This window comes from Halichoerus grypus, chromosome 10 (assembly GCF_964656455.1).
Source record: "Halichoerus grypus chromosome 10, mHalGry1.hap1.1, whole genome shotgun sequence".
Taxonomy (NCBI): domain Eukaryota; kingdom Metazoa; phylum Chordata; class Mammalia; order Carnivora; family Phocidae; genus Halichoerus; species Halichoerus grypus.
The window spans coordinates 96870403-96897353 of NC_135721.1; the positions used below are offsets into that span (position 1 = coordinate 96870403).

Below are 26951 nucleotides of genomic sequence, written 5' to 3' on the forward strand. Positions count from 1 at the left end.
TGAAAGAATGACAAGCAGAAGTATTTTGATTTAAGCATAACTTTTTTGCCTCCCAAATAAATCGGAAAGGAGATAAAAGCTTGGTATTTGGATACACATTTGGAGTAAGAAAAAGATTCCCAGCTTTTTTACACCAACTTCCTCATTCAATAAGAGGAGGAAGAAACTGTGATCTTAACTCTTAATTGTCTGAAATACCCAAACCTCCACACCTTATCCCATTTATGGAAGGCCAAGTCCTTCATCCCCAATTCCCATGTGAATAATTACACAAGAGGTAAGTTAAAAATGCTTCCTTTATTATATAAAGCCAATACTGCTACTTCTAAGTTCAACTGTGCGCATCTCTATATTGTTCAAAGTGTTATGCCTGTGATGTTAAAGACAATCACTTCCAAGTGTCATCAGGTAGTGGCTTCCTGGGGGTGTCATCCATTATCCCTGCTCCCCATCCCACATACAATCAACAAACTGCTCTAGGAAATTAGGAAGTTCTCCCAGGCCCCAGCGAACACATATACTTAGTGTTCTTCCACACCTTACTGTACCAGAAGCAACAAAATTCTGAAGGAGACACAGTTAAAGATGTTACAGGTGCCCCAGCTTGTCAATACACCATTTTATCATCTTCATTAACAAAGTGTTGTAATTACAATGGAGCCCTAATTTGCATTATAATTAGTTGTTACAAGGTATTGTACATTCTCCTGAGGACACGCCATGATTTTATTTCCAAGATGCAAGGTCACTCTCTGAACAGTCTCCCAACTAGCAAGTGGAGAGCTCACTGCAGGTGCAGGGAGCTGCTTCCTGCATTCCAACTGCATGCTCAAAATAGTGCTTTGCAAGATCAGCGCTGGTTAGAAGTGTGCACAATTCTGAGGCAGTCTCCATCACACATTTGCTAAAATTAAAAGACTGCCTGACTTAGTCTTACTGTAGTTAGTATATTAGTGGTTACATGTGGTAAGGAGATTTATTTTCCATTATGCAGTTTAGCTCAGAAGACAATAAAGAATTTGGGCCAAAATTATAACCAGATTATGACCAATTCTCTAAGCAAAAGAAACAAAGTAACTGCTGAGGTTACAAAGATGCAATAATTCTCTTCATATGGCCCTTGTACTGTTTGGTGAATTGCATTATTAAAAATCGTGAGTTTAACAAAAACCTTTACAAGCCAACTCATCAAAACAGGCATTTGGCCAATAAGAATTTAATTTCACACCAATAAAACTTTAGATTTTACATTTATTTAGGGCCATCTGCACGTTTATAGAATATTTAGTTTACTTTAACAGATGACAAGACAGCTCCCCCTGTGTGAGACCCTGGCCTAAACATATTTGCTTTACTTATATAGCAAGAGGATAACATTAAACATGGAAGCTTTCGATATGTGGCACTGAATGATGGTCTACACAGGGCATCCTTCAAAAGCTACAATTAAGGATCCACCTAGCTTTTCAGCAATACAAGCCCGATTGAGGTCTTCCGGCCCATTTGCTTGACATTCGTGTTTTATGCCTAGGGAGGAAAAACAACAATTCTCTTTAAGGATTATAGCAGTAACGTAACCTAGTTCTTTCTCTAAGACAGGAAACTGTTTTCAAAAGACCAGTTCTAATATGGATAGAAAAGCTGTGGAATATACAAACAATGGAATACTACACAGTAAGGAGAATAAATCATCTGTAACTACATGCATCAAAATGAAAGACTAACAAACAGAAAGCTAAAAGAAGCCAAACTTCATAAAAGCATACAGTCTGGATGATTCTATTTGTATAATGGAAAATCAGCCAAAGCTAGTTTATGCTGCTGGAAGCCAGGCTGCTGGCTCCCCTGGGGCAGGACTAAGAGAAAGTGGTGTGACTGGAAGAGGCACGAGGCGGACTTCTGCGGTGCTGGTTGTTAAACCGAAAAACCACCCTTTTGTTCAGTTTGTGAAGAGTGAGTTCCACAAAAATTTATGATGTACACTTTTCTATATATATGTTGTGCTTCAATAAAAGTTAAAAAGCAGATCTAGTAATTTTCTTGGTTTTTAAAACATAAGTAAAAATATAAATTCAATGCTTCGATTGCACAGCTGATTTTGTCAACTATATTGAACAATAAGAGTATTTACAACAGGCATCTCCTTTGCTCTAGAGAAGTTAGCTCTCCAGTGGCATTACACTACCCATTTAAGAACTCTATCACAATGAAAACTATGTAAAATGTGTTACTGATGGATGGCTTTCTGAGAAAAATTACATCACCTCACTGCAGAATGAGCTCACTTAGGGAATTACATACAGTCGCTTCTCTGTAAAGAGCTGCTATCTTTCAAACAGCTGCATTGTTTCTGATTCTCCATAATTTTAAGACCATTTCTTAAGCTGCAGAAAGTACAGCAGGTCAGCTTTTGTACCACTTAGGACTGACTGGAGAAAGCCAGTGATAGTTTCATGAAGGAAAAAAAGCGACAAGGTGACCATCTTTAACATCAGCCAGGTCAAGTCTATATAGCAATTCCCTTTCCTTTACTGAAAGGCAACACAGCATAAGGATGGTGAGGAATCCATCCTCAATCTTTTTCAGTTGCGCTGTGGACTGCTGAGAAGTCACGTTAAAACATCAGTTAACCAACTGGTGAACACACTTCTGGGGTGGGGGGCCAACATCAACCCAAACGCACGTAGAATCTGACAAGGCATGAATGATGCAGCAATAGGTTTCAAGGAAAAAAGCGAGGATTTCGTTTTCCTAAGTAAAACAAGCTAGAGCAAACCTGTTCTACTACAAGAATATAAAAACCAGCCACAATAAAACAAAACAAAAACCACCCTGGGCCAAGCCCTGTGACCCTGGCTCGCCCAGCTGTTTGGAGCTGGCCATGGCAAGGAAGGTGGTGCGGCAACCTGTTATACCGCATTGACACGATCCAGACCAAACCTCCCATTCTACAGCAAGACAATCAAGGCCCAAGGAGGTTAAGCGCTTTGGGCCGGGGTCACACAGCAGTTAGGTTACAAGCTTAGCCCTCAGTGCAGGCCTCTGAGCATTTGCCCCATGCTCTTCCCATCATACCAACACTTCCTCCTGGCTAGAGGCAGTAAGTATGGTCAGGCCAACTCAGCAGGATCCCAATCACCCCGTGGCAAGGCAAAGAGAAGTGGCCAGTTCAAAAGGGCACTTTCCTTTGGACACAGATGAGTCAGTTACCTAAAATCATACCATTCCACAGTAAAGCTAGAGATAAAGACTATCCTTTCCCATGTATGAATGTTTCCTTTTTTCAACTTTGTTATGTCAACACATTCACAGGCAATATTCATTATGTAATATGGCCAATGTAAACCAATGACTCTCCATATGCTATGTGAGAAGCTCAGCAGCATCCCAAACTAATTTAAAACCAGTCTAAACAAGCAATATGTACACAATGTCCAGATAATAAAGGGTTTTTGTTTTTTGTCATCCATTCCCCGCCCCTCCCCCCCCCCCCACCAAGAATAAGGTTTTTAAGACAGGTGGTTCAGTTCCAGAGTGCCCGGCATAAGGCAGAAGACATGCTGAAAGCGAGGTTCAACCTTCCAGGTTTTTCCTCAAAACAGGCAGCACTTGCCTTCTTTGTCACCAAGGCTCCCCAAAGGAAATAAGGTGCTTCTTAGAAAAGATGTAGCCCCCATTCCAAGGGTCCATCACACCTCTAAATATATGGAAGTAAAACTAATCCATACCTTGAAATTTCTTTTTGATTGCATCCTTGGAGCTTGCATAGATCATTTTACTTTTCAGAGGAGCTAGTTCTGGTGCCCTGGACAAAGAGATGCCAAAAAGGAAAAAAAACGTTTAGAGAAAGTACAATTACACTGTGTTAAACATTTGCACCAGTGATGGGGGAGGGTCCTCAGAATCTCCTAGGAGAGTTTTGCCAACTACACAATTTGTCTAGCTCCCTCCTCCTCGGAGACTAACTATCAAGGACAGGCACAGACAGAATGGCTCAGGTTGAATAAGGTGGAATAAAATCAGAGAACCATCAATTAAAGATCAGATTAACAGGTCCATAATAAGAAAAAACCAACACTGGATAATTGTATTACCCAATTTGTTTTAAAATTTTTTCCCCATTTTTATCAATAAAGGCGAGTTCAGGCTAATAACACCATCTTGTTTTCAACTCTTTCTGGTTAGGAAAAAAAAACTTCAGAAAGTATAGAGAATAATCTGTAAATCAAGTGTTTGCCACCCTGAATTAAGAAATGCTAGCAATTTTAGCATTTTTGCTTCAGATTATTTGTAATATATTTTTTAGAAAACAAAGTCCCCTTCTTAACCCTCACCAGTCCCTTCATTTATGTCTGTTCCAATAGACAAATAGCAAATTCTGACCACATGAGTACTTGCTTTCATCTTAGTCTAACATAATAAAACATGTCACAAGGATGTTTTCTTAAGCAATTCAGGAATTGCCTTGACTGTCAATATTACTATTATCTTGTATTTACAAAACTTTTAGTGTCTCCCTCCTCCTGAATTAATACTGGAAGCACAGCATACGTTTCTTCACTTTCTTCACTAGCAATACTGAAAAATAACATACTAACAATGCACAGAAAAATCTCGTCCTATTCAAACTGCTTGTCCATGAATTATTTCCCACTATGCCACCAAACCCCAGGCCTGCCTCCGCTCCACACTATCTTGCTACACTTCTACACGGAGTGTAGTTAAATACTTTTAACACCTAATGCTTGCATTTAGCTGCCATATTTCCAGACCATTCCACAGTCGTTAGCACTGAATGCTAGTGTGGACTTCACCTAGTCTCCTCCTCCCACAGAGGGCAGTTTTTGTTCTTAGGGAGCAGGAAGAGCAGTCTCTGTGTCTCTCAGATGCTTATTTCTCCCAACTTGAAGTTCCAAGGAGGGAGGCAGAGCCATAACCACCACCTTAGGTCTGGAAATTGCTTGAGCTGCAAAGTTAAGTGGGTACTTTCTTTATGCAAAATAGGTCAGGGACAGGAAAAAGCATTAGCTGTTCTGATTTTACTCTAACCAGATTTTAAAAACACCTTAGTAAGAGCCATTCCCTGGGCCCTAAAGAGAGCCTGTTATGGGAAACTCCTATTAGGTTGTACATTTTCTTAAAGCAACAGTGCAAAACAAAACACTCTATTAACACTGATTTCCCTTTTCTTCTTTCTACTTTTATTTTCCAAATGTTCTTTAATAATGATGTATTATTTTCATAGTGGGAGAAAAAAGGTAGAAAAAAAACAGGTAAAAATTGTGCAAATGAAGTCAACAGTCACTAATTTAACAGCCTAAACCCTCAGCTGCCGTATCTATGGCTCAGAAGGGTAGCGGCTTCACCCGTGTTACTCAGAGCTGTTTTCCCCAGGCTCTAACACAACACCTGGAGTGTGGCAGAAATAAAAGTTCGTATCAGGAATGTGCTGGTCTGAAGTCTCATTAGCTGCTATCCTTAGGTAGATCTGTCGTGGCTCTCAGACTTGCAGAACAGTAAGCTGCCGCCAGACAAGCACCCTGACCCCACATTTATATTCCACACAGCATACTGGTTTAATCAAGTTCAATAAAGGCTTGCTGAAATGTGACTGAGGTGTGATCTAGAGTTACTTTCCTTTAAACCAGGATTCGTCTGATTTCCTAGCTCCATATCCCAAGCTGTTGGTGACACACAGCTAAGAGCCTTGTCCTGGCTCAGGCAAAAGTATCAAGAGGACCCTCACTCCCCCCCAAATCAAAGGCTGTTAACCACCCCCCCTTCCATTGGAAGCTAGAGAATATTCTACATAAGAATTCCATATCAAGGAAAGTAGTATAATACAACTAAATAAGAGACACATGTGTGACTTTTAACTCAAGCTTAATCTCAAACTTACTTGAAAAGACCAGGATAACTAAATTAAGCAGAAAAAGGCCACATAAATCACCTTATAACACTTTTCCACTATTTAGAACAAGGCTATCCAGAAGGGCTTTCTGCAGTGATGGAAATGTTCTCTGTGCTACCCAATAAGGTGCCACTAGTCACGTGCAGCTACTGAGCATTTGAAAATGTGGCAATTTGACTAAGAAAATGAATTTTAAAATATATTTAATTATTTTACATTTAAATAGCCACAGTGGCTAATGGCTACCCCCTACTGACCTAATTACAGTTGCAATGATAGTACCAACTTCCAAAGTAGTAAACCAGAGGGGTGCCTGGATGGCTCAGTCCGTTAATCCTGCAACTCTTGGTTTTGGCTCAGGTCATGATCTCAGGGTCATGAGATCAAGCCCTACGCCCAGCAGGAGTCTGCTTGAGATTCCTTCCCACTCCCTCTGCCCCTCCCTCAACTCACTCACTCACTCACTCCCCTACCCTTTAAATAAATAAATTCTTCTATAAAAAAAAAAAAAGGTAGCAAACCACAGAGGAACAAGTAAAGGATGGGTGTTTTAAAAAGTGAAAGGCTGGTTCCTGGCAAGACGTGCTGGAGAAGGATTTTGGTGGGGTAAACTTTCTTCTCAGGATTCTAGGAAGAATTTTTAGAGAAACGTTAGCTTGTGAGTTCAGATAATGCATAAAATCTAGCTTCTGTCCCTACCCCCACCAAAAAAATCAACTACTAAAAGTCATATTCTTTCAAGTACACAAAGAGTAGTTAAAACTTAGTTTTGGTACCACAAACATTAATCTAGCTAAGACATTATGAAACCTTGTAAATAAAAATTAAATGACAATGACTGCAGATAGCTTGACTGAAAATCCTTTTGGCCCTAGGAACTGGTTTCTCCAAGTGCTAACAGTAAGATTAACTCTTGAGTTATACAGAGGCTCAATATTCCTGATGCTTACCACAAAAAAAACATCAATTCCTCTTTTCTGGATTCCTTGGTTTCAAAGCTTGCATCATACAAAGCATAGCGACAATCTTTTTCAGGAAGCATTCCCACAAAATGCTTGAAAGGATCGGTTATGGTTACACCAACATCTCCAACCAAGATCTCTTTCCCTTCTTCTACAATGATGCACTTTTTGTCTGCACTGAGACAAAAAATGACGGCCTTCTTTCTTTTCTTGATTTCTTCTGGGGTAGAGCACTTCCGAACTTTCATGTCATAAAAAATGCGACATACTTCATCTGCAACTTGCACTCCGGAAGCCTATAACAAGGAAAAAAAGTCAGGAGGAGGCTTACAACTTTTATTGTGCCAAATATAAAAACACTATGTAACTTTTCCTTATAAATTGGCATACACTTCAAATTTTTAAGGTATACTCATCATCCAACAGAAAAAATCTAAGCTGCAATTGCTAGTTTCAGTCATTAAACTTTAAAAAGATTACATACATAAAGTATTCATCACTATTGCATAGGATTAGGGAAGACTGAGCTACAGCAGCCCCTCCTATCCTAAAACCTGGAAAAAGGTGCTTCCTAAGGTGCTAGATTCTTTTCTTTTAAAGGGGTTGCTCAGAGCCCTGACTGGGAGTAGTCATCTCCCCAGTTTGGGTATTAATAATACCCAAAATTCTTTTCATAATGCATAGCAGATGGACAGAGTGGCTGCGTTGGGAAAATTCCATCCCACCAGCATATCTTTCTCTAATAAAAGAATTTTTTTTTTTTAAGATTTTATTTATTTGACAGATAGATAGAGAGCACAAGTAGGCAGAGTGGCAGGCAGAGGGAGAAGCAGGCTCTCTGCTGAGCAGGGAGCTGGACGTGGGGTTCGATTCCAGGACCCCAGGATCATGACCTGAGCCGAAGGCAGCTGCTTAACCAACTGAGCCACCCAGGCGCCCCTCTAATAAAAGAATTAAAAGGTTTCTGTTCTATGCACATTTCAAAATTATGTGATTAATATTTAGTAATGTATTAATCATATGCCTTTAAAATTTCACTTACAAAATCTCCAAGTTTTAAATTAAGATCACTAGATCTTAACTGTTTCAACCACAAAAAGACATGAGAATTATGTGACATGATGGAGGTATTAGTGTAATCATCATACTACAGTATATAAATGTATCACATCAACACCTTGTACATCTTCAGCTTATACAATGTTATTTGTCTATTATATCTCAATTTTAAAAAAGGATAAGAAAATGCTTACTGCTGTAGAAAGAAGATAATTTAGGATCATACTGACCAGAAAAATAAACCTTTTACCATGTAACGCTTGCTATTCTGAAATGTGACCCTGACAGCAAAAGGTCTCAACCTGAGTTTTTAATCTTTTCATCTTCTTTAAGGAGTGTTCTATTTGCATTAACTTTACTAAAGCCATAATTTTTGATGCCTCATTAACTACTTTGGTTTGCATGTTAGCTTTTCTAAAGCAAGAACTATAAACTTCATAAATTTAAATACTAAACAATGCAAAAAATATTAATGACACCCAAAATTAATGTCAAGTAATTTGATTAATAAAACTACATATAAGATGAAAGGACACAGGTACCTGGGTGGCTTAGTTAAGTGTCCAACTCTTGGTTTCAGCTCAGGTCATGATCTCAGGGTTGTGAGATCGAGCCCCGTGTCATGCTCTGCGCTCAGCAGGGAGTCTGCTTGAGATTCTCTCTCTCCCCCACCCCCTGCCCTTCCTCTCTAAAATAATACTCTTTTTAAAAAAATGATAAAAGGAATTTTAAAAAATTCCTAAAAAAATGAGGAGAAAATATTTGCAAATCATATTTCCAATAAGAACTTGTATCCAAAATAAAGATCCCTTATAACTCAAAAATAAAAAAGACCCAAATTAAAAATGGGTAAGGGATCTGAAGACATTTCCCCCAAAAAGATATAAAATATGGTCAGTAAGCACTTTGGAAAAAGTGCTCAACATCATCAGCCATTAGGGAAATACATGTCAAAACCACAAGGATCTACTACTTTACACCCTTTAGAATGACTATAATAGAAAAAGCAGTACCAAATGTTGGTGAGGCTGTTGAGACACTGGAACCCTCTTACGTTGCTGACAGAATTGTGAAACAGTGCGGCTGTTTCAGGAAAGAGTTTGGCAGTTTCTCAAAAAGCTAAACATGGAGTTAATACCTATCAATGCCATTCCTAGGTATATACACAAGAGAAATGAAAACATATGTCCATATAAAAACTTGTACACAAATGTTCAGAGCAGCATGATTCATAATAGCTGAAAAGCAGAAGAAAGAATGTTACTGGTGCCTGGGTGCCTCAGTCATTAAGCGTCTGCCTTCGGCTCAGGTCATGATCCCAGGGTCCTGAGATCAAGCCCTGCTTTGGGCTCCCTGCTCAGCAGGAAGCCTGCTTCTCCCTCCCCCACTCCCCCTGCTTGTGTTCCCTCTCTCGCTGTGTCTCTCTCTGTCAAATAAATAAGTAAATTAAAAAAAAAAGTTTATCAACTGAATGGATAAACAAAATGTGGTATCATCCATACAATGGAATATTATTTAGCCATAAAAAAATAAGGTAGTGTTAAACGCTATAACATGGATAAACTTGAAAAACATCATGCTAAGTGAAAGAAGCCAGATATAAAAGGCCACATATTGCATGATTCTATTTCTATGAAATGTTCAAAATAGGCAAATCCATGGACAGGAAGTAGATCAGTGGTTTCTAGGAGCTTAAAGGGTAAAAGGAATGGGGAGTGACCACTAATGGACATGGGGTTTCTTTGTGGTGTGAATGCTCTGGGATTTGACAGTGGTGATGGATGCACAACTCTGAATACACTGAAAACCACTGAATCATACTTTATGATATGTGAATTATAGCTTAGTAAAGCTGTTACTTAAAAATGCACATAAGAATTCTGGGGGTTAAAATACACTAAGATCCTAGCATTTACTTAATATTGGGGTAAGTGGGCCATTTAATAATCTCATTTATTAAAAGAGCTCTAACATACCTCAATTCTATCTAATCTAGTCCACATCTAATCAATCATAATCTATTTCAATCCTATCTAATCTAATCCACACTTTGTTTATAAACAAACATTCAGGAGGTAGTAGATACAGAAAATTAAGAAAACTACTACAAGACTATCCTATCTTATCACTTTCCTACTTTAAAAAGCACTTTCCTTAAACTTTCTTTTACTGCTTTAGAAGTAGTATTCTAATCTTCACAGTTCATCTGTTAAGCAAGAATCTTCATTTTGCTTTTTTGTACAGAGAATAAAATGTTGCAAGCAACAAAGATTAATGAATACTAGAAACAGACCCCAATTCCTCCAACTCCCTAGTCAGCCATGTGGATCTGTAAATCACAACTGACCAACCCATATTTAAAAGCCTGAAGGAAACATTGGAGACCTTATATCCAACCAATCATTTGAAGGTATCTGTCAATATCTAAGTGAATTACCTCAAACACTTTAAATTCTGACTTGGAAATAAAGCATATTAATCACCTACCAGCATGGAAACAAAGTAAATATGTATTCTGCAATTATAACGCAACTAATCTCAGCCAAATCTAGCTATAACTTACAGGAACCTTAAAAGCCTCAGTAAGGAGAAGTCTGAGCTTTTCTCTACCAGAAAGGATGTTTGTAAAGGTTTCTGATGAGAGGAATACTACAGACACTTCTGCTTGAGGAAATTAACATTGAAGACTGTGAAAGAAAAATTGGCAAACACACTGAAAACAGGAAGACCACTTCTGAGGCAATTACAAATATCCATATGATATCAATTTTAAAGACATCTAGGTGGACATGACCAGTTAGCAACTGGAAATGTGAGCATGGTGTGAGCACGGATCTAATTGATACTTTGGACTATAATCAATATCATAGAGGTACCAACATTAAGTAGCAAAAGAGTAACAAGTCAAGGGGACTAAGAAGAAATGCTCAGAAAACTAGAAAGAAAAAGTAAGAAAGGAGAAAACCACATCCTAGAAGCCAAGGGAGAGTGTTGGGGGGAGAGGGTGGGTGGTCATCAACACCAAAAACTGCCAAGCCTGAGAATGACTGCAAGAGACCACCAGGTTTGGCAACTGAGTTTCTATGCATTTCAGGATATTGGCGGCATCAGGCAGAAGTCCAGGGTAATGGGCTGAGGATTTACAGGGGTAAACTAAGGAGGTAAAGACAGAAAGCACAAGACAGTTAGTGGCAAAGGGAAAAGGGAAGACTGTGTGCTAACTTTACAGAAATTATCTTACGACTGGGGAAATCTGACCATACTAAAAGTTTAAGAGTTTGAAGGAACAAGAGGAAAACCAAAACACTAAAGGAAAAAAAAAAAAAAGGCAAAAACTAATATTGAGTACTTAATGCTGTCAGACACTTCTAAATCACAAAAATTCTGAGATAGCTACTGCTATTATTTGCATCTTACAAATGGGGAAACTGGGGCATAGATTAAGTAACTTCAGAGTCACATGGAAACCTATAGCAGAAATGAGATCTGAACTCAGGCAATTTGGTTCTGGGGGATACTCTTAACCACTTACAATTAAGAGACAGAACTCTAAAGAGATTGATGAGATCCAGGGTGCAGATGAGGGAATCAGTCTTAGAAAAGAATATACAAATATCCCTCAATTTTCAAAAGTTCGAGTTACACCAGTTTGCTTTTTTTAAAAAGACCTGCATTAGTACCTGTTTTCACAGACCAAAAGAAATCTAAAGATTTTCACATTTACAAAAAAAGGCAAAAAGCAAAAATAGCACTGAGCATTTGTATGGAGGCAGTGCATACCCCGAGCAGTGAGAGTGACCCCACCAAGCTCCTACCCCAGGATCTATACTCAGCATCTCCACATCAAGCTGCCATAGCTTTAAACTGTGTCTGTTAGCATCTGTGCTACATCTTGATTTATTTTGTTCATCTGTAACCAAGATGTGTCCTAAAGATACCAAAAGAGCCTAAGAAAGGTTATGTTTGGGTCTGGAAATGCTCAAAATTTTTTCCATATAAATTAATGGTAATTGCTACACCATTCTGCCTTATGAAAGGTTTCACAGGCTCACTCTAATTTTGGATAGTGGGGGAAACCTATACCCTTTTCTCCTCTAAAATAGTAAAAGGGAGAGTAACAGTTTTGGGAAGGAAAACACACATTGCTAAAAACTGTACTTGGAAACCTCTATTTTCTCTATGAAGTGTAAACCAGGAAAAGTAGAGCAGGAGTTTGAGGGCAAATTAGGTAAAGATTCAGAATAGCTGTTATGGGGAGTTCCCAAGGGCATCACTTAAGGACAAGCAAAGGGACTCTGAGGACATCTAAAGGTTCCGCTGAGGTCAGGAAGGGTGGCGGGAGAGCAATCTGGCAGTACACAGATGTTGATGGCAGTTAGCTGGAAAGGAAGCACCCTGCATTCTCCCTAGGAGACTTTATCCATGCTTAAGGTTCAAGCATCTAACCCAAATGACTTGTACATTGTTCAGATTTCTGCTTTTCTGAGCCCGAAGCCTTTACACCCAATTTCCTATCTAACATGTCCAGCTAGATGTGTCAAAGAGCCCTGATGCTCAGCATGTCCCAAGTCCCCCTCTAGCCAAGTCCCTTCTTTCTTCCACCATCCCAGTTATACAGACTCCAAACCTAAAAGATATCCTCAATAGTTCCTTCTCCCTCACGTCACTTGGCTCTTTGACTTTTCGTATCTTTTTCCAAGACATTCAGCTCTCTCCATCTGTCACCACTCTCCCAGCCCAAGCCACCTCTTTCTGTCGTCTGAGCTGTTACAGTAACCCCCGAAGTGGCTGCAGGGAAGAGAGATCAAGATATGTGTACACCACATTGCTTCCTCTTTGTGGCCACAGAGGAAGACTACATTCCCCAGCCTCCCTTGCAAGTTCAAAGTTCAGCTGGGGCCATGGAGTTCTGCTCAGCAAGAGGTGGGCACAGTGATACAAACGACTTCTAGCCCTGACTCTTGTTTTTTTTCCCCGTATTTTATATATATATATATTTTTATTATTATGTTAATCACCATACATCATTAGTTTTTGATGTAGTGTTCCATGATTCATTGTGTATAACACCCAGTGCTCCATGCAGAACGTGCCTCTTTAATACCCATCACCATAGCCCTGACTCTTTAAAAGTGATCTTCAAGCTCTGTCTTCCCCCTGACAAGAGGACCTTGGTGGAAGAGGGCTGCCGACTCCCCTGAACTCTGCGTGATAGAGAGGAAGTCTTTTCTGTGTTAAGCCACTGAGATTTGGGGCTTAATACGTTACCACAGTTGTTCAAATACGACAGACTGCCCATGCCCACTGCTGATCCCCTCCACCCTCCGATTTATCTTCTACACTGCAGCCAGAGATCTGAAACACAAATCCAATCTCCATTCTTAAAATACTTCAATGGCTTCCCATTGATCTGAGGGTAAAAGCAGTAATAATTCTTTAACATAGTCTAGTCCTACCCACCTCTCCAGCTTTATCTTATACCACACAAGCTCTGTAATCTCACTACCCTGGCCTTCTCTTAGTGGTTTACATTGGCCATGCTCCCTCCCACCTTCGCTCATACTGTGCACCCTGCCTGGACAGCACCTCCCCACCCTTCTTTGCCTAATTCACTCTTCAGATCCCAGCTTAATTCTCACTTCGCAAAAAAGCTATCTGGGTCAAACCCACTATAACATGCTTCCATGACACCATGAATCTCTACCCCATAGCATTTACCACAGTTTCAATGTTCTGTTTATTTTTTTATTAAGTTTATTTTAATTCCAGTATAGTTAAGATACAGTGTTATATTAGTTTCAGGTACACAATTAGTGATTCAACAATTCTACACATTATCAGCACTCATCATGATAAATGTACTCTTTTAATCCTCATCACCTATTGCACCCATCCCCCACCCACCTCCCCTCTGGGACAGACTTATATCACTTAGCATTATAGTCTCTAGCTCCCTCTGTGTTGTTGCAATTGGCAACATTTCTTCCCTTTTTATGGCTGAATAATATTCCATTGTATATATATACCACATCTTTATCCATTCATCTATCAATGGACACTTAGGCTGCTTCCATAATTTGGCCACTGTAAATAATGCTGCAATAAACATGGGGGTGCATGTATTCCTCTGAATTAGTGCTTTTGTATTTTTTGGGTAAATACCCTCAGTGTTCTCTCTTTAAGATTATTTATTTAATGACTGTCTCCCCAAATAGGCTGTAAATTCCTTAGGACAGACTGTGTCTGCTTTGTTCTCTACTGCATTCCTCTGAGGAAATCAAAGATTTCCCAAGACCCCCAAGGAAGTTTATCTAACGGAGAAGATAAAGATAGCATATATAAAGCTTCAATATTGGTAAAACTTTCATTATGCCTTGATAAACTCCAATGGAAGGGAGTTTAAAGAAGGCAGAGATTAAATGGGGGGCCGGGGGTGGGGGATGGAGGCACTCAGGGGGGATTTCACATGTAACTGACTTAAAGCACTCCAAAATAAGGGGACTGAAAGAAGGACGAAGACAGTTCCTGATGATGCAAATCTGGCACGTACACTATGAGAGGAGGGTAAGGGAGGAGGAAATGGAGATGTGGACTGGCTTCCGGTGGAAGAGGCCACGAATGGTAGGCTGAGTTTGGAGACCCTGGGTATTTTTAAAAAGAAAAGATGACCAGCTAAAAGGCTAATTCGGTAAGCAAGGCAAGATGTGATCAAGGCCTTCATCAGGGTAGTCGGAGCAGTATGAGGAGGAGGGCCGGAAGCCGACTCTGCAAAGGTACAAACAACTGTACTGAACAACAATTGGCTGGGAGAGGGAAGGTGGAAAGGAAGGAGTCAGAATAAAGTATGTAGTCCGGTGCTTAGGATCTCGTCAAATGCTTACTTTCTCACATCTTTCCTTAGGGCGGCTTTAGAGACTTTGATGTTAAATAAGTATGGTCCTCTACCACTTGTTATATTACTAAATTCTGCCCATGAAAATAATGAAAAATCCATCAGGTGAAGTGTATACTTTTAATACTATTGTACACTATTCAACTAATAAACAAATATGCTTAAATTTGTTATACTTTCATTTACCTAGTATATCCTTGAAATAGCACTCATATGGAAGATTAAACAACTAGCCCCTAGATTCTTGATAACGATTTTTATAAAGTAAAACTAAAATCATGAGGGCAGACAGAGAAAGCAGGGAACACCAGTCTTACGGGCCTGTCCCAACACTGTCCCAGGGCCCCTCCCTTCCTAACCTCTAGTCTAGCTCAGCACAGCTCTTCTCAACAAGCTGGGAGCTCTTTTACCCTTGGTTCAGGGGATTGGGGAGGTGCATTAGAAAGCTGGGGTAAAGATTAGTAGGAGGGAAAAATATGAAATAATCCTTAAGTAACTACAGTTTATTAACATCTTGGAGGCCCAAAGGAGACAACCTGAAATTGAAGCACCAGAATTATGAGAGCACCAGTTCCATCCAAGCTTTCCCACTGACTAGCTGTGTTACCCTGGGCATGTCATTTAACATCCTCTGAAGTATACTAGTTCCTTCAACTAATTTATTTAGGGGGGTCACTAGATCAGTTATCGAACTTTACAGTACACAGGAATCTCCTGGGAATCTTGTTAAAATGCAGATTTTATATATTCTGATTCAGAATATCTGGGGTGGAGTCTGAAGTTCTGCATTTCCAATAGTAAGCTCCAGGTAAAGATCACTAAAATGTAGTTCTGGGGACGCCTGCGTGGCTCAGCTCGTTAAGCATCTGCCTTTGGCTCAGGTCATGATACCAGGGTCTTGGGATCAAGTCCCGTATCGGGCTCCTTGCTCTCCTTCTGCCTCTGCTGCTCCCCCGTTTGTGCTCTCTCTCTCTGAGAAATAAATAAAATCTTTAAAGTGTAGTTCTAAAAAAAAAAAAAAAAAAAGAAGATAGCAGGAGGGGAAGAATGAAGGGGGGGAAATAGGAGGGGTAGACAAACCATGAGAGACGATGGACTCTGAAAAACAAACTGAGGGTTCTAGAGGGGAGGGGGGTGGGGGGATGGGTTAGCCTGGTGATGGGTATTGAGGAGGGCACGTTCTGCATGGAGCACTGGGTGTTATGCACAAACAATGAATCATGGAACACTACATCTAAAACTAATGATGTAATGTATGGGGATTAACATAACAATTAAAAAATTTAAAAAAATAAAATGTAGTTCTAAAATTTCAAGAAATATAGTAAAATCTTAGCTCATTGTTATTTTACCTTTCTACTTACAGGCTTAATTTTTATAATGAAGCAGAGTGATAAGAGCACTTTATGAAAACAGGCCCAAAGTCAAAGCATTTCTTGTGCCACAGACCCCTGGTGAAGCCTATGGGTCCTTTCTCAAATGGAGTTTCAAGTAAAATGTATATTATGAAAGTAGCCAATTATATTGAATACAGTTCATCTAGGATAATGGTTAAGCACTCCTGTGAAAGTATTAATTTCAGTGGATTTGTTACCACCAAGAGACTTTATAGCAAATCTTAAAACAAAAATGACTGTAACACTGATCTAAAGAATTACCTGTTCTTTACACTGTACTTTTACCTAATAGAAAAGGTCTTCTCCCATCAATCTTATTTTTCAGTATTTCTCTAAAATGTTAGATTACTAAGATAGTAACTGCTTAGCTGGCAAGAAATCAAAAGTTTATTTTAAAAAGGAAAATCAAATTCAGTTTTTATTTTAAACTTATTTTTTTAAATTATTATGTTCAAATGCGAAGTTTTAACAATAAAGACCATTAAAGGATACTCTGAACATAGCACCAAAATTTGCTGCACAGCTGGGCAGGAAAATCTGGAGAAAATAGCCTGCCACAAGAGCACTGTGATTACCTTACAAAGATACGCAACCCACAACTTCAGTTTCTGTGTGTTCTGTACCAGTGGCCATTGGAGAATAACGGTCGCTCTTACAACCCCACCTCCGTGTCAAAACAGTTGCTGTTAAATAATTACTTCACTCTATTTTATCTCACTGACTACCAGTTTTTAACTTGTTCATGAGGTATAACAGATCTCAAACCAGAGTCTCCTCTGGCAGAGCTTTGGTAAACACTGATTCAGATCTGAGGCACCGCCTTAATACTCAAGATTGACTCAGTGTGCACTTCTTTAAATAAAGATACTACTCACAAACAAAATGCTACAGAGAACGTGTAACACTGGGTATTTTAATAATTGCAAATGACAGAACACACTTAAAACATCAATTCTCTCAACAATTCTAGCATAAGGGCTATAATTTTTGAAAGGAGCATCAAGTTTTTCAGATTCAATTTTTGTAAACAACTAAACCGGCCCCCAAAACTAATGACTTAAAGCAGTCCCTCCTAAACCAGAATACCATAAATGGTCTATTTCTATACTACGAACTGAAGTAGGATAGCTGACTTTGCCAACTATACTTTACACAATCCTCACTGGAGAAAACAGGAATGAAAGTTTATTTGCTACTTCAGGAAAGTATTAATTTTTTAAAAAATATTTTTCTAAGTTAAGAGAGTTTGAAATATTCGAAAGTAGGATATTGCATAGCAGACAAATATAATTTAAAATTTATAAACACCTGGCAGAAATCAGGCGTTAGGTCCTTTCTCAACCTACCCAACTCTTAAACACCCAAGATAAGCATAATCAAAGGATGGGGACTTTAAATATGGGTTCATGATTCTCCTTTATTTACACCAACCCTTGAACAACAGTCAAAAGAAACAAAAATGAAAGACTACAAAACCTTTGGGCTTCTGGCTACTATAACTGATGCTTCTGAGCAAGAACGTTGAGACAACAAAGAGTGACAAGTGCTTCAAGGCACATTTCTACATAGAAATGACAAGGGCCTCAGAGGTCCTATGTTATGATGGGGGCTGAATACATATATCCATCTCCCTACCAAAATTCCACTGAAGCACAAAAAGGGGATTAAGAAAGAAAGAAAAAAAAAAAACAAGGACAAAAAAACAGAAGAAATATGGAAATTCAAAGTAGGAAGAATGAGTGCAATTAGTCTGAGACACATGTAGGTCCTTAGATCCCTTCTTAAATTCCACCCTGCCACCGATCTGTGGAATTCTGGAGTTTATTCTCTGAAGAGGGTAAACAACAGAACTTTCTAGCTTAGTCATCATACTGGAAACAGGAAAATAGGGGACCGTATGTAAATGAATGCTAAGACACTCTCTCCACCACCACTGCCTTGAAGCCTGAATATTTAAGAAATCCTTAGTCCCACTGTTTCAGAGAGCCATGCTGTCTAACAGAACTTTCTGTGATGATGCAAATGTTCTGTATCTGCACTTTCCAATATGGTAGCCACTACCACACATGGCTGTTGAGCACATGAAATGAGGCTAATGGAATTGAGGAACTAAATTTTTATCCTATTTTAAATAATTTAACATAAAAATAACACATAAAATTAACTCTTAATAGTATATTTTAGGTAAACAAATTTATAAGACACATTACATAGTTTTCCGCCTTGGAAAAACAATATATTATTTAGCTTTATGGATGACTCATGCCATCAGGAACCTTAGTTATTATTCTATACAGTGGCAGGGCAGGATTTCAATTCTAGTTTACTAATAATTACAGTTAACTATTTCTGGGGGCAAGGAAGCAATCTTGAAGGGAAATATAGATAAGACATTGTGTTTGTTTGTTGGAATAGCCTGAGTATTAATTTGGAAAAATCAAAACAACCAAAATGAAGAACAGTCACAGAAATTCAGACAAGAAGGCGTGACTTAAGCAAATATTTTAATTCATACAGATGGCATCACAAGAAAGTTTTTTTTTTTTTTTAAAGATTTTATTTATTTTTGGGATGCCTGGGTGGTTCAGTCGGTTAAGCGTCTGCCTTCGTCTCAGGTCATGATCCCAGGTCCTTGGATGGAGTCCCCCATCAGGCTCCTTGCTCAGTGGGGAGCCTCTAGCCCTGCCTGTGCACTCTCTCTGACAAATAAGTAAATATAATCTTTTTTAAAAAGATTTTATTTATTTTTGAGAGAGAGAGAGAGAGCAGGGGGAGTGGGTGGGGGAGAGGGAGAAAAGCAGACTCCACATTGAGTGTGGGGAGCCCGATGCGGGGCTTGATCTCACGACCCTGAGATCATGACCTGAGCTGAAATCAAGAGTCAGACACTCAACTGACTGAGCCATCCAGATGCCCCCAAAAAAGTTTTTACTTCTTGAGGAAAAAAATGCTAGATACTGGGGAAGAACTGAAATAATGAATTTACAGTACAAAGTTTATATAACAGCAATAAGGATAACTTCATTTTATATAATATTACATATGACCATTCCAGATGTATTTTATAATTAATTGGGAATACATGTTTTAAATAAACTGATAACATCAGATATGTAATTTTTTTTTTTTTTTCAGTTTGCTGTGTTTCTCGTTATCATAAAACAGAATTTGGAACATTTAATCTTAGAAGACTTTTTAACCAGAGGAGAAAGTATAGTGAATCTATCTTATTCAAATCTTGTAACATGAACAAGTTAGTTAACATCTCTAAACCTCAGTCTCATCATCTGTAAAATGTGAATTATGATCATCTTAACTCAAGAAGAGTGATAACACAAATAAATCACCTAAATACAGTACCTGTCAATGGTATCACTCAGTGATTGGGAAGACTCATATTATTATGAACCAGAAAACCTGGTTACAGCTTTTTCCACTCCTTCTAGTTACTAATGTGGCTGATTGTTAATGAAGCCTTTGAGTAATGGAAGGCTATGAATAAAAGAAATCCAGACAGCTTAAAACTTAATTTGAAACAGCAATTTCTATCTGTTCCCTGATAACCAGAAATAAATTAAAAAACCATACTGACATTTGATGTGTATCTCTTCCCACAATTATTGAATGGTTGCACAGCAAAGACATGCAAGAGCAAACAGCTAACAGTCTTCTCTAACACAGTCAAGATTCAGTTACACTAGACCACTTCCCATTCTTCTAGGCACAACTATCACTTACAACCGTAAGTCAAAATCTACAGTGATGACAACTGGGGCCTGTGGGGTGAGCTAATAGGCTTTGTTCTAAAGTTTGTCCCTACCCTTTATACATCAGTCAAGCAAGCACACAGCAAATTCTCAATCCCTTGGTAAGTTCAAAATGTCTGGAGCTGCCACATGTAATTTTATAGATTGTGCCTTGCTTAAGAGTGCAAGATAGAGCTAAATTCAAGTTCATGTTCCATTAGCCAAGGGATGTGCCTGCAGGGCTTCAACTGTCCGAAGGAGTGCCATCTGCTTGTCTCCTGAGGCCACAACACCAGAGGAAGCATCATTCTGTAAATTGCACAAAGTCACTACATAAGCGATCAGTGATCCAGAAAATGTTCCACGTTAACTCTCTGCCTTAATACACTCATTCCTGAAAACAATTTCCAATTACAGAAGTCCTTCATTCACCTCATAGCAAAGCACAATGTCCTTGAGATAGCCTAGGCAGACCAAATAGCATTCTACTAGCTATATGTTAATTTTAGAGTTCCACTAAAACAATGTTATGGTTACACCTTAGTGGGGAAAAAAAAAATCATTCAATAACCTAAAGTCTGTGAAACACCACGCACACCCACACAAGAAGAAAAAAAAAAAAAAAACCTTACAGAAAGTCATCTCAACAGTGAAAGTGGATTAGATACAATAATGCCCAGCTGCTAAAAATAATCCATCTCAGATTGTATGCAATCTTATAGGCAATCCTAATCAGATTTAACAGATTCTCCCCCCACACCCGCCAACTGGGAAGCAGGAAGTCAGAAAGGGAGGGTAGGACTAGTGAGAACAAGTCTTATAAGCCTGATAGAGAAAATAATACTCCCCCAATTCTCCACCCCACAAAAAAGCTATTCAGAAAAATGGAAGGGGGGGCAAGCCAAGGGCAGTAAGCACATTGGCAAACAGTCTTAGACTTTTACTGTTTTCTTTCAAGTCTCAAATTTTCTTCAGGATAAAACCCATGCCATGTCAAGCCCTTTATGGACTATTTCCGCAGCCTTTTTTCCCCACTTCTCCTAACACGTTCCCCTTAATCCCAGCCATGTACAACTTTGTGATTCTCTGGATACACCATGTTCTTTTGAGATGCTTTACTGTCCTCCTCACCTGGTTAAGTCCTTCAGGGCCTCAGTTCAGGCATCACCTCCTCTGGGAAGGCAGCTCTTAGTTGGTCCCTCAATCACTACCTCTTAATCTGTTATGTGATTCTTCTATGTACTAACACAGAATATAATTATTTCTATCACAGTATTATCTACTACTGTGATTAACTACTGTTTGTGTCATTCTCTCTCACTAGACTGTGCTCCTTACAGTATTTTTCTTCAACCCTATTTCAACCTCAGAACTATCATCTACTTTATCAGGTTTTGAGAACCGATTATCCCATAAAATTTTTATGAAATGTACTATTGCCTTCGAGATATTTTTTTCTCATCCTTTATCATACAATTCTTCAATTTACACCAAGGAAAATCATCCATTTCAAAACTTCAGTATTTTCAGAAAAAATAAAGCAAAAAAATCTTCTAAGTAATTTTTATCAATCTCTGTTGGAATATTTTGATCCTGTTGAGATTTGCTATTATTACGGTCTTTTTCCTAAAGATATAGAACTTTTGTCCTCTGAAATACTATTTGCATAAATGTATAATGTTTCTATTTTTTTTTTAGACTCCTCATAACTGATTGACAAGAAAAAACTTGTAGAGATGGAAAAACTTTTATACTATTTGATTTCATAAGTGACAACTCACTGCCTATCATATCAGGGAAACATGAATGTTCTAGTGATAACACTGAAAGAGCTATTTTGAGCTATAAATTAGTATATAACATATTGACTTCAAGTGTACAGCATAACGATTTGATACTTATGTATATTGTGAAATGATCACCAAAGTCTAGGTAACATCCATCATCAGTTACAGTTTTTTTTCTTGTAAGAACTTTTAAGATTTACTCTCTTAGCAACTTTCAAATATATAATACAGCATTATTAACTATATCCACCAGGATATACATTACATCCCCATGACTTAATAATTTTATAACTGAAATTTGTATCTTTAGACCACATTCAACCATTCTGACCATCTCTGGCAACAACCAGTCTGTTCTCTGTACTATTCCATGAGGATCTTCATGAGGTAGTCTGTCAGGTCCCAGCCGGCAAGGTCCAGATGCAGGATGGTGAGGGGCAGGGCATACCCTTCATAGATGGGTACAGTGCGGGTGACCCCATCCCCAGAATCCATGATAATACCAGTGGTGAGGCGAGAAGCATACAGGGAGAGCACAGCCTGTTCTCTGTATCTATGAGTTAACGGCAGGGGGTGTTTTGTTTTAGATTCTACATATAAGTGAGATCATCCAGTATTTGTCTTACTCTGTCTTATTTCACATAGCATAATGCCTCAAGGCCCATCCATATAGTTGCAGATGACAAAATCTTTTTACGGCACACAGCACATGCCACATTTCTTATCCATCATCCATCCATGGACATTTGGGTTGTTTCCACGCCTGGCTACTGTAAATAATGCTGCAATTAACATGAGGCACATTTATCTTTTTGAGTGTTTTTGTTTCCTTTGGATAAATACCCAGAAGTGGAGTTACTGATCATATGGTAGTTCCATTTTTAATTTTTTGAGGAACCTCCATATTGTTTTCAATAATAGCTGCACCAATTTACATTCCCACCAACAGTGCACAAGGGTTCCCTTTCCTCCACATCCTCACCAACCCTTGTTAGTTTCTTGTCTTTTTGATAACAGCCATTCAATGCATATTTAGTCAACTCATTTACAACAAAGAAGCCAAGAATTTATAATGGGGAAAGGACAGTCTTTTCAATAAATGGTGTTTTAACTGGACAGCCACATAAAAAAGAATGAAATTGGACCACTGTCTTACACCATACACAGAAATTAACTCAAAATGGATTAAAGACTTAAATGTAAGATCTGAAACCATAACTGGAAATAAAAACAGGTAAACTCCTTGACATAGGTCTTGGTGATTTTTTTTTTTTTTTTTTTAGTTTAACACCAAAAGGCAACAAAAGTAAAAATAAACAAGGGGGACTACATCAAACTAAAAATGCTTCTATAGCAAAGGAAACCATCAACAAAATGAAAAGGCAAACTACCAAATAGGAGAAAATATTGGCAAATCATATATCTGATATGGGGTGAATATTCAAAACATATGAAGAATTTATACAACTCAATAGCAAAAAAGCAAACAATCCAATTTAAAAATGGGCAGAGGATCTAAATAGACATTTTTCTAAAGGCATACAGATGGCCAACAGATATATGCTATACAAGATCTCTACTTAGTATTGTTTTAAAAGTCACAAATATATTATTTGAAAAACAGTGCCTGATATATAAGTATCATTTAATTTCAGAATAAATGCTGAAGAGACCCCTTAATGTATACAATAAGTACGCAAAGAGTATTATGTTTAAGAAACCAATATCCCATAAAACATATTGACGCATTTCAAAAGTTGTGCAATCTACACCCTTGTTAAATAGCTGTTTGGTTCCACAATTGAAAATACAAGGGCACTATTTTTTTTTCTTTAAGTAGGCTCCACTCCCAGCAGAGAGCCCAACACAGGGCCCCAAATCCCAAACCCCGAGAGATCATGACCCAAGCTGAGATCCAGAGTCAGATGCTCAACCAACTGAGGCACCCAGGTGCCCCAGGGCACTATGTAATAATATGTATCCATCTATACCAAGGTGGAGAGAATGACTGTTTCAAGCATTTATCGATACAGGAAAGGAAAAAAGATCTCTACAGTATTCTGTCTCATCCTTCACAGGAAACCATTAAAAAGGACTCTATTCCTCAAATGAGGAATGGAATACTAATCAAAATAAAAAGGAACAAAATGCTGATGCATAAATGCTTTATGCTAAGTGAAAAGAAACCAGACTGAAAGTGTCTGATTAGATAATTCCATTTATATGATATTCTTGTAAAGGTGAAATTATAGGGACAAAAAACAGATCAGTGGTTGGTAGGGATGGGAAGAAGGATTAACATGAGGAAATTTTTTGGAGTGAAGGAACTATTCTAATATTTTGATTGTCATGGTAGTTACACAACTGTATACCTCTGCAAAAATTGCAGAACTTACGCTAAACATGGTAAATTTTACTTCATGTAAATTATCATGAATAGAAAAAATTAAACATTACTTCTAGTCTTTACTTCAACAACAATATAAAAAATATTCTACTCCCCTTTGAGAAAGATCACTTAAGCTAAAGGCAAAAGATTTCTCTTTGGTTTAACAATTTGGCTTCTCTCTGGATAATTAGCTGCTATGTCAATGAACCTAAGAGAGGAAAGAGAGTTGATGTGGTTGGTTAACCTACTTCTGTTCCATGGTCACACGCAATTTCTAAGTCCTATCAACTCCTCCTTAAATGTGTATTTCAAATCTACTCCTCATCTACTCTTCACATCTCCTATCACTCCCAAGATTAAAAATATTCATCAATTCCAAAGCACCTCAAGATAAAGTCCATATTCATTAACAGAGCATAGAAGGCCCTTTATTATCTGAACCAACCTACTTTTCCAGATCTGTCTTCTACCATTGGCAACTGTTTTACTCACTCATACCTTTCAGAAAGCAATGTGGTCATTTACATTAAGAGCCTTAAAATAATCCAAACCCTTTGACACTTTAACCCAGTAAGCCCACTTGAAGGAATTTATTCTGGGGGGATAATCTGCATAATATCAAAAACCAGACAGTCCAAATAAACAAAAACAGGAAAATTGCAAAGAAAAGTATAGTACATCCACAAGATAGTTTCTGATGCAGCTATCAAAATCATGCTTATGGGAAGTTTCTAAAGACATGGAGGAAACATTACTTGAAGTGAAAAAAGTAAATATAAAATTTTATGTACAGTGTTTCTCAACTATGTAAAACAGTATAGAGAAAAGGAAAGGAATTTTATCTCTAACAGTGAGAATATAAGTGATTTTTATCTTCTCTCTAGTCTTCTGTATTTTCCAAGTTTTCCATGAGAATATTTTTTAAATTAGAAATACATATACACATACACAAACTTTTAGACTCAGTAACTGCATAACTAGAACTGTATTTTGAAGAATGATGCAGGCAAAGATTTATGCGCAAAGATGACAGAGCATTCTCTCTCCTTTTCTCCACCATTGTGGTATGTGTGGTTGACTATTCCATGCAATGTCTTCTCACAAGACTTTCAAGATCAAGCAATTCCTGGCCAAGAAACAAAAGCAGAATCGTCCCACTCCCCAGTGGATTCAGATGAAAACTGGTAATAAAGTCAGGTACAACTCCAAAAGGAAGCACTGGTGAAGAACCAAGCTGGGTCTATAACAGACTGCACATGAGATGGCACACATATTTATGCTGCCTGAAAGTCACGTGCTCATATCCTATCACTCTGTAAACATCACTACTATCTGAACAGTAGGCATTTTTTTAAAGATTTTATTTATTTGAGACAGAATGTGAGTGAGAGAAGAGAGCACGAGCCAAGACTCGATCTCAGAATGATGGGATCGTGACCTGAGCCAAAGGTAGACACTTAACCCACTGAGCCACCCAGGTGCCCAACAATGGGCATGTTTTATCAGGGAAATGATTTTTCTGTTACTATGCTTCTGTCTCAGTAGGTTGGTTCAGTAATAAATATGTGAGACCTTTTGTTTGGGGAAAAAAAAAAGAAAAAGGGCGTTACAATCATGGCTTTAAAATTTAACAGGGGGATGATTTAATACCATCACTATACATGCATGATACCATTAAAAAATTTAAAGTTTTTATAGATATATTTAATATGACAGAGAATTTTACCCATTTAAAAGTATAAGTACAGTGGATTTTAGTATATTCACAAAATTGTACATCCATCACAATCTAATCTTAGAACATTTTCAACACCCCAAAAAGAAACTCTGTATGGAGTGATAACTCTTCTTTCCCATTTTCACTCACCTCAGACCTATCCAACCACTAATTTACTTTCTGTCTCTTGAGATCTATCTATCCTGGTTATTGTATATAAATGGAATTCTATAATATGTAGTCTTTTTTTGACTGGTTTCTTTTACTCAGCATCCCTGCTGTAGCATGAATTGGTACTTCATTTCTTTTTATTGCCAAATAATGTTCTATTATATGGATATATGACATTTTTTCTATCTAATCATCAGCTGATGGAAATCTGGGTGTTTCCACTTTGGGGCTACTATGGGGATAATGCTATTATGTACATTTGTCCACAGATTTTTATGTAGATATGTCTTTTTATTTCACTTGGTATGTAACTAGGAGTGAAAGTGCTGGGTCAATGGCAGTTCCCAAGTTTAACTTCTTAAGGAACTGCCAAAACATTTTCCAAAAGTGGCTACACCATCTTACACTCCCACCAGCAACATATATGGGTTCCTACTTTTCCACAGCCTTGCCAACATTTATTACTGTTGTCTTTTTTATTATAGCCATCCTAGTGGGTATATAGTAGTACCTCATTACGCTTTTTTTTACGGTTTTGATTTGCATTTCCCTAATGGCTAATGATTGAGCATGTTTTCATGTGCTTATTGACTATTTGTATATCTTCCTTATGGAAAGATCTATTCAAAGCCTTTGTCCATGACTAGATTGCCCTTTTACTGCTGAGCTGAGATAGTCCTTGATATATTCTGGATATAAATTCCTTGTCAGACATGATTTGCAAATATCTTCTGCCATTCCATGGGTTGTCTTCTTTCTTGATGGTGTTCTTTGATGCAAAAATGTCTTTAATTCCAACAGAGTCCAATTGATCTATTTTTCTTTTGTCACTTGTGCTTTTGCCTACAAATGCCAAGAAAACTGTCCAAACCCCTCCTCCAAAAAAACCTGCCTAACCCAAACTCACAAAGATTTATGCC

At 38.2% G+C, this 26951-nt stretch overlaps 1 protein-coding gene and 1 pseudogene across 2 annotated transcripts in view; one reads left to right on the plus strand and one right to left on the minus strand.

The window, feature by feature from the left end:
- Nucleotides 1-278: 278 nt before the first annotated feature.
- The window catches only part of DSTN (destrin, actin depolymerizing factor), a 37467-nt gene continuing 10794 nt past the window's right edge, over nucleotides 279-26951 (minus strand). For both annotated transcript variants that reach the window (XM_036120507.2, XM_078056896.1), the window contains exons 2-4: nucleotides 6862-7169; nucleotides 3729-3805; nucleotides 279-1527 (exon numbers count right to left, since the gene is read on the minus strand). In XM_036120507.2, the coding sequence (XP_035976400.1) occupies nucleotides 1418-1527; nucleotides 3729-3805; nucleotides 6862-7169 (495 nt within the window). In that variant the 3' untranslated portion in view covers nucleotides 279-1417. The remainder of the gene's footprint in view (nucleotides 1528-3728; nucleotides 3806-6861; nucleotides 7170-26951) is intronic.
- LOC118553478 (putative ribosomal protein eL39-like 5 pseudogene) lies at nucleotides 25234-25368 on the plus strand (annotated as a pseudogene).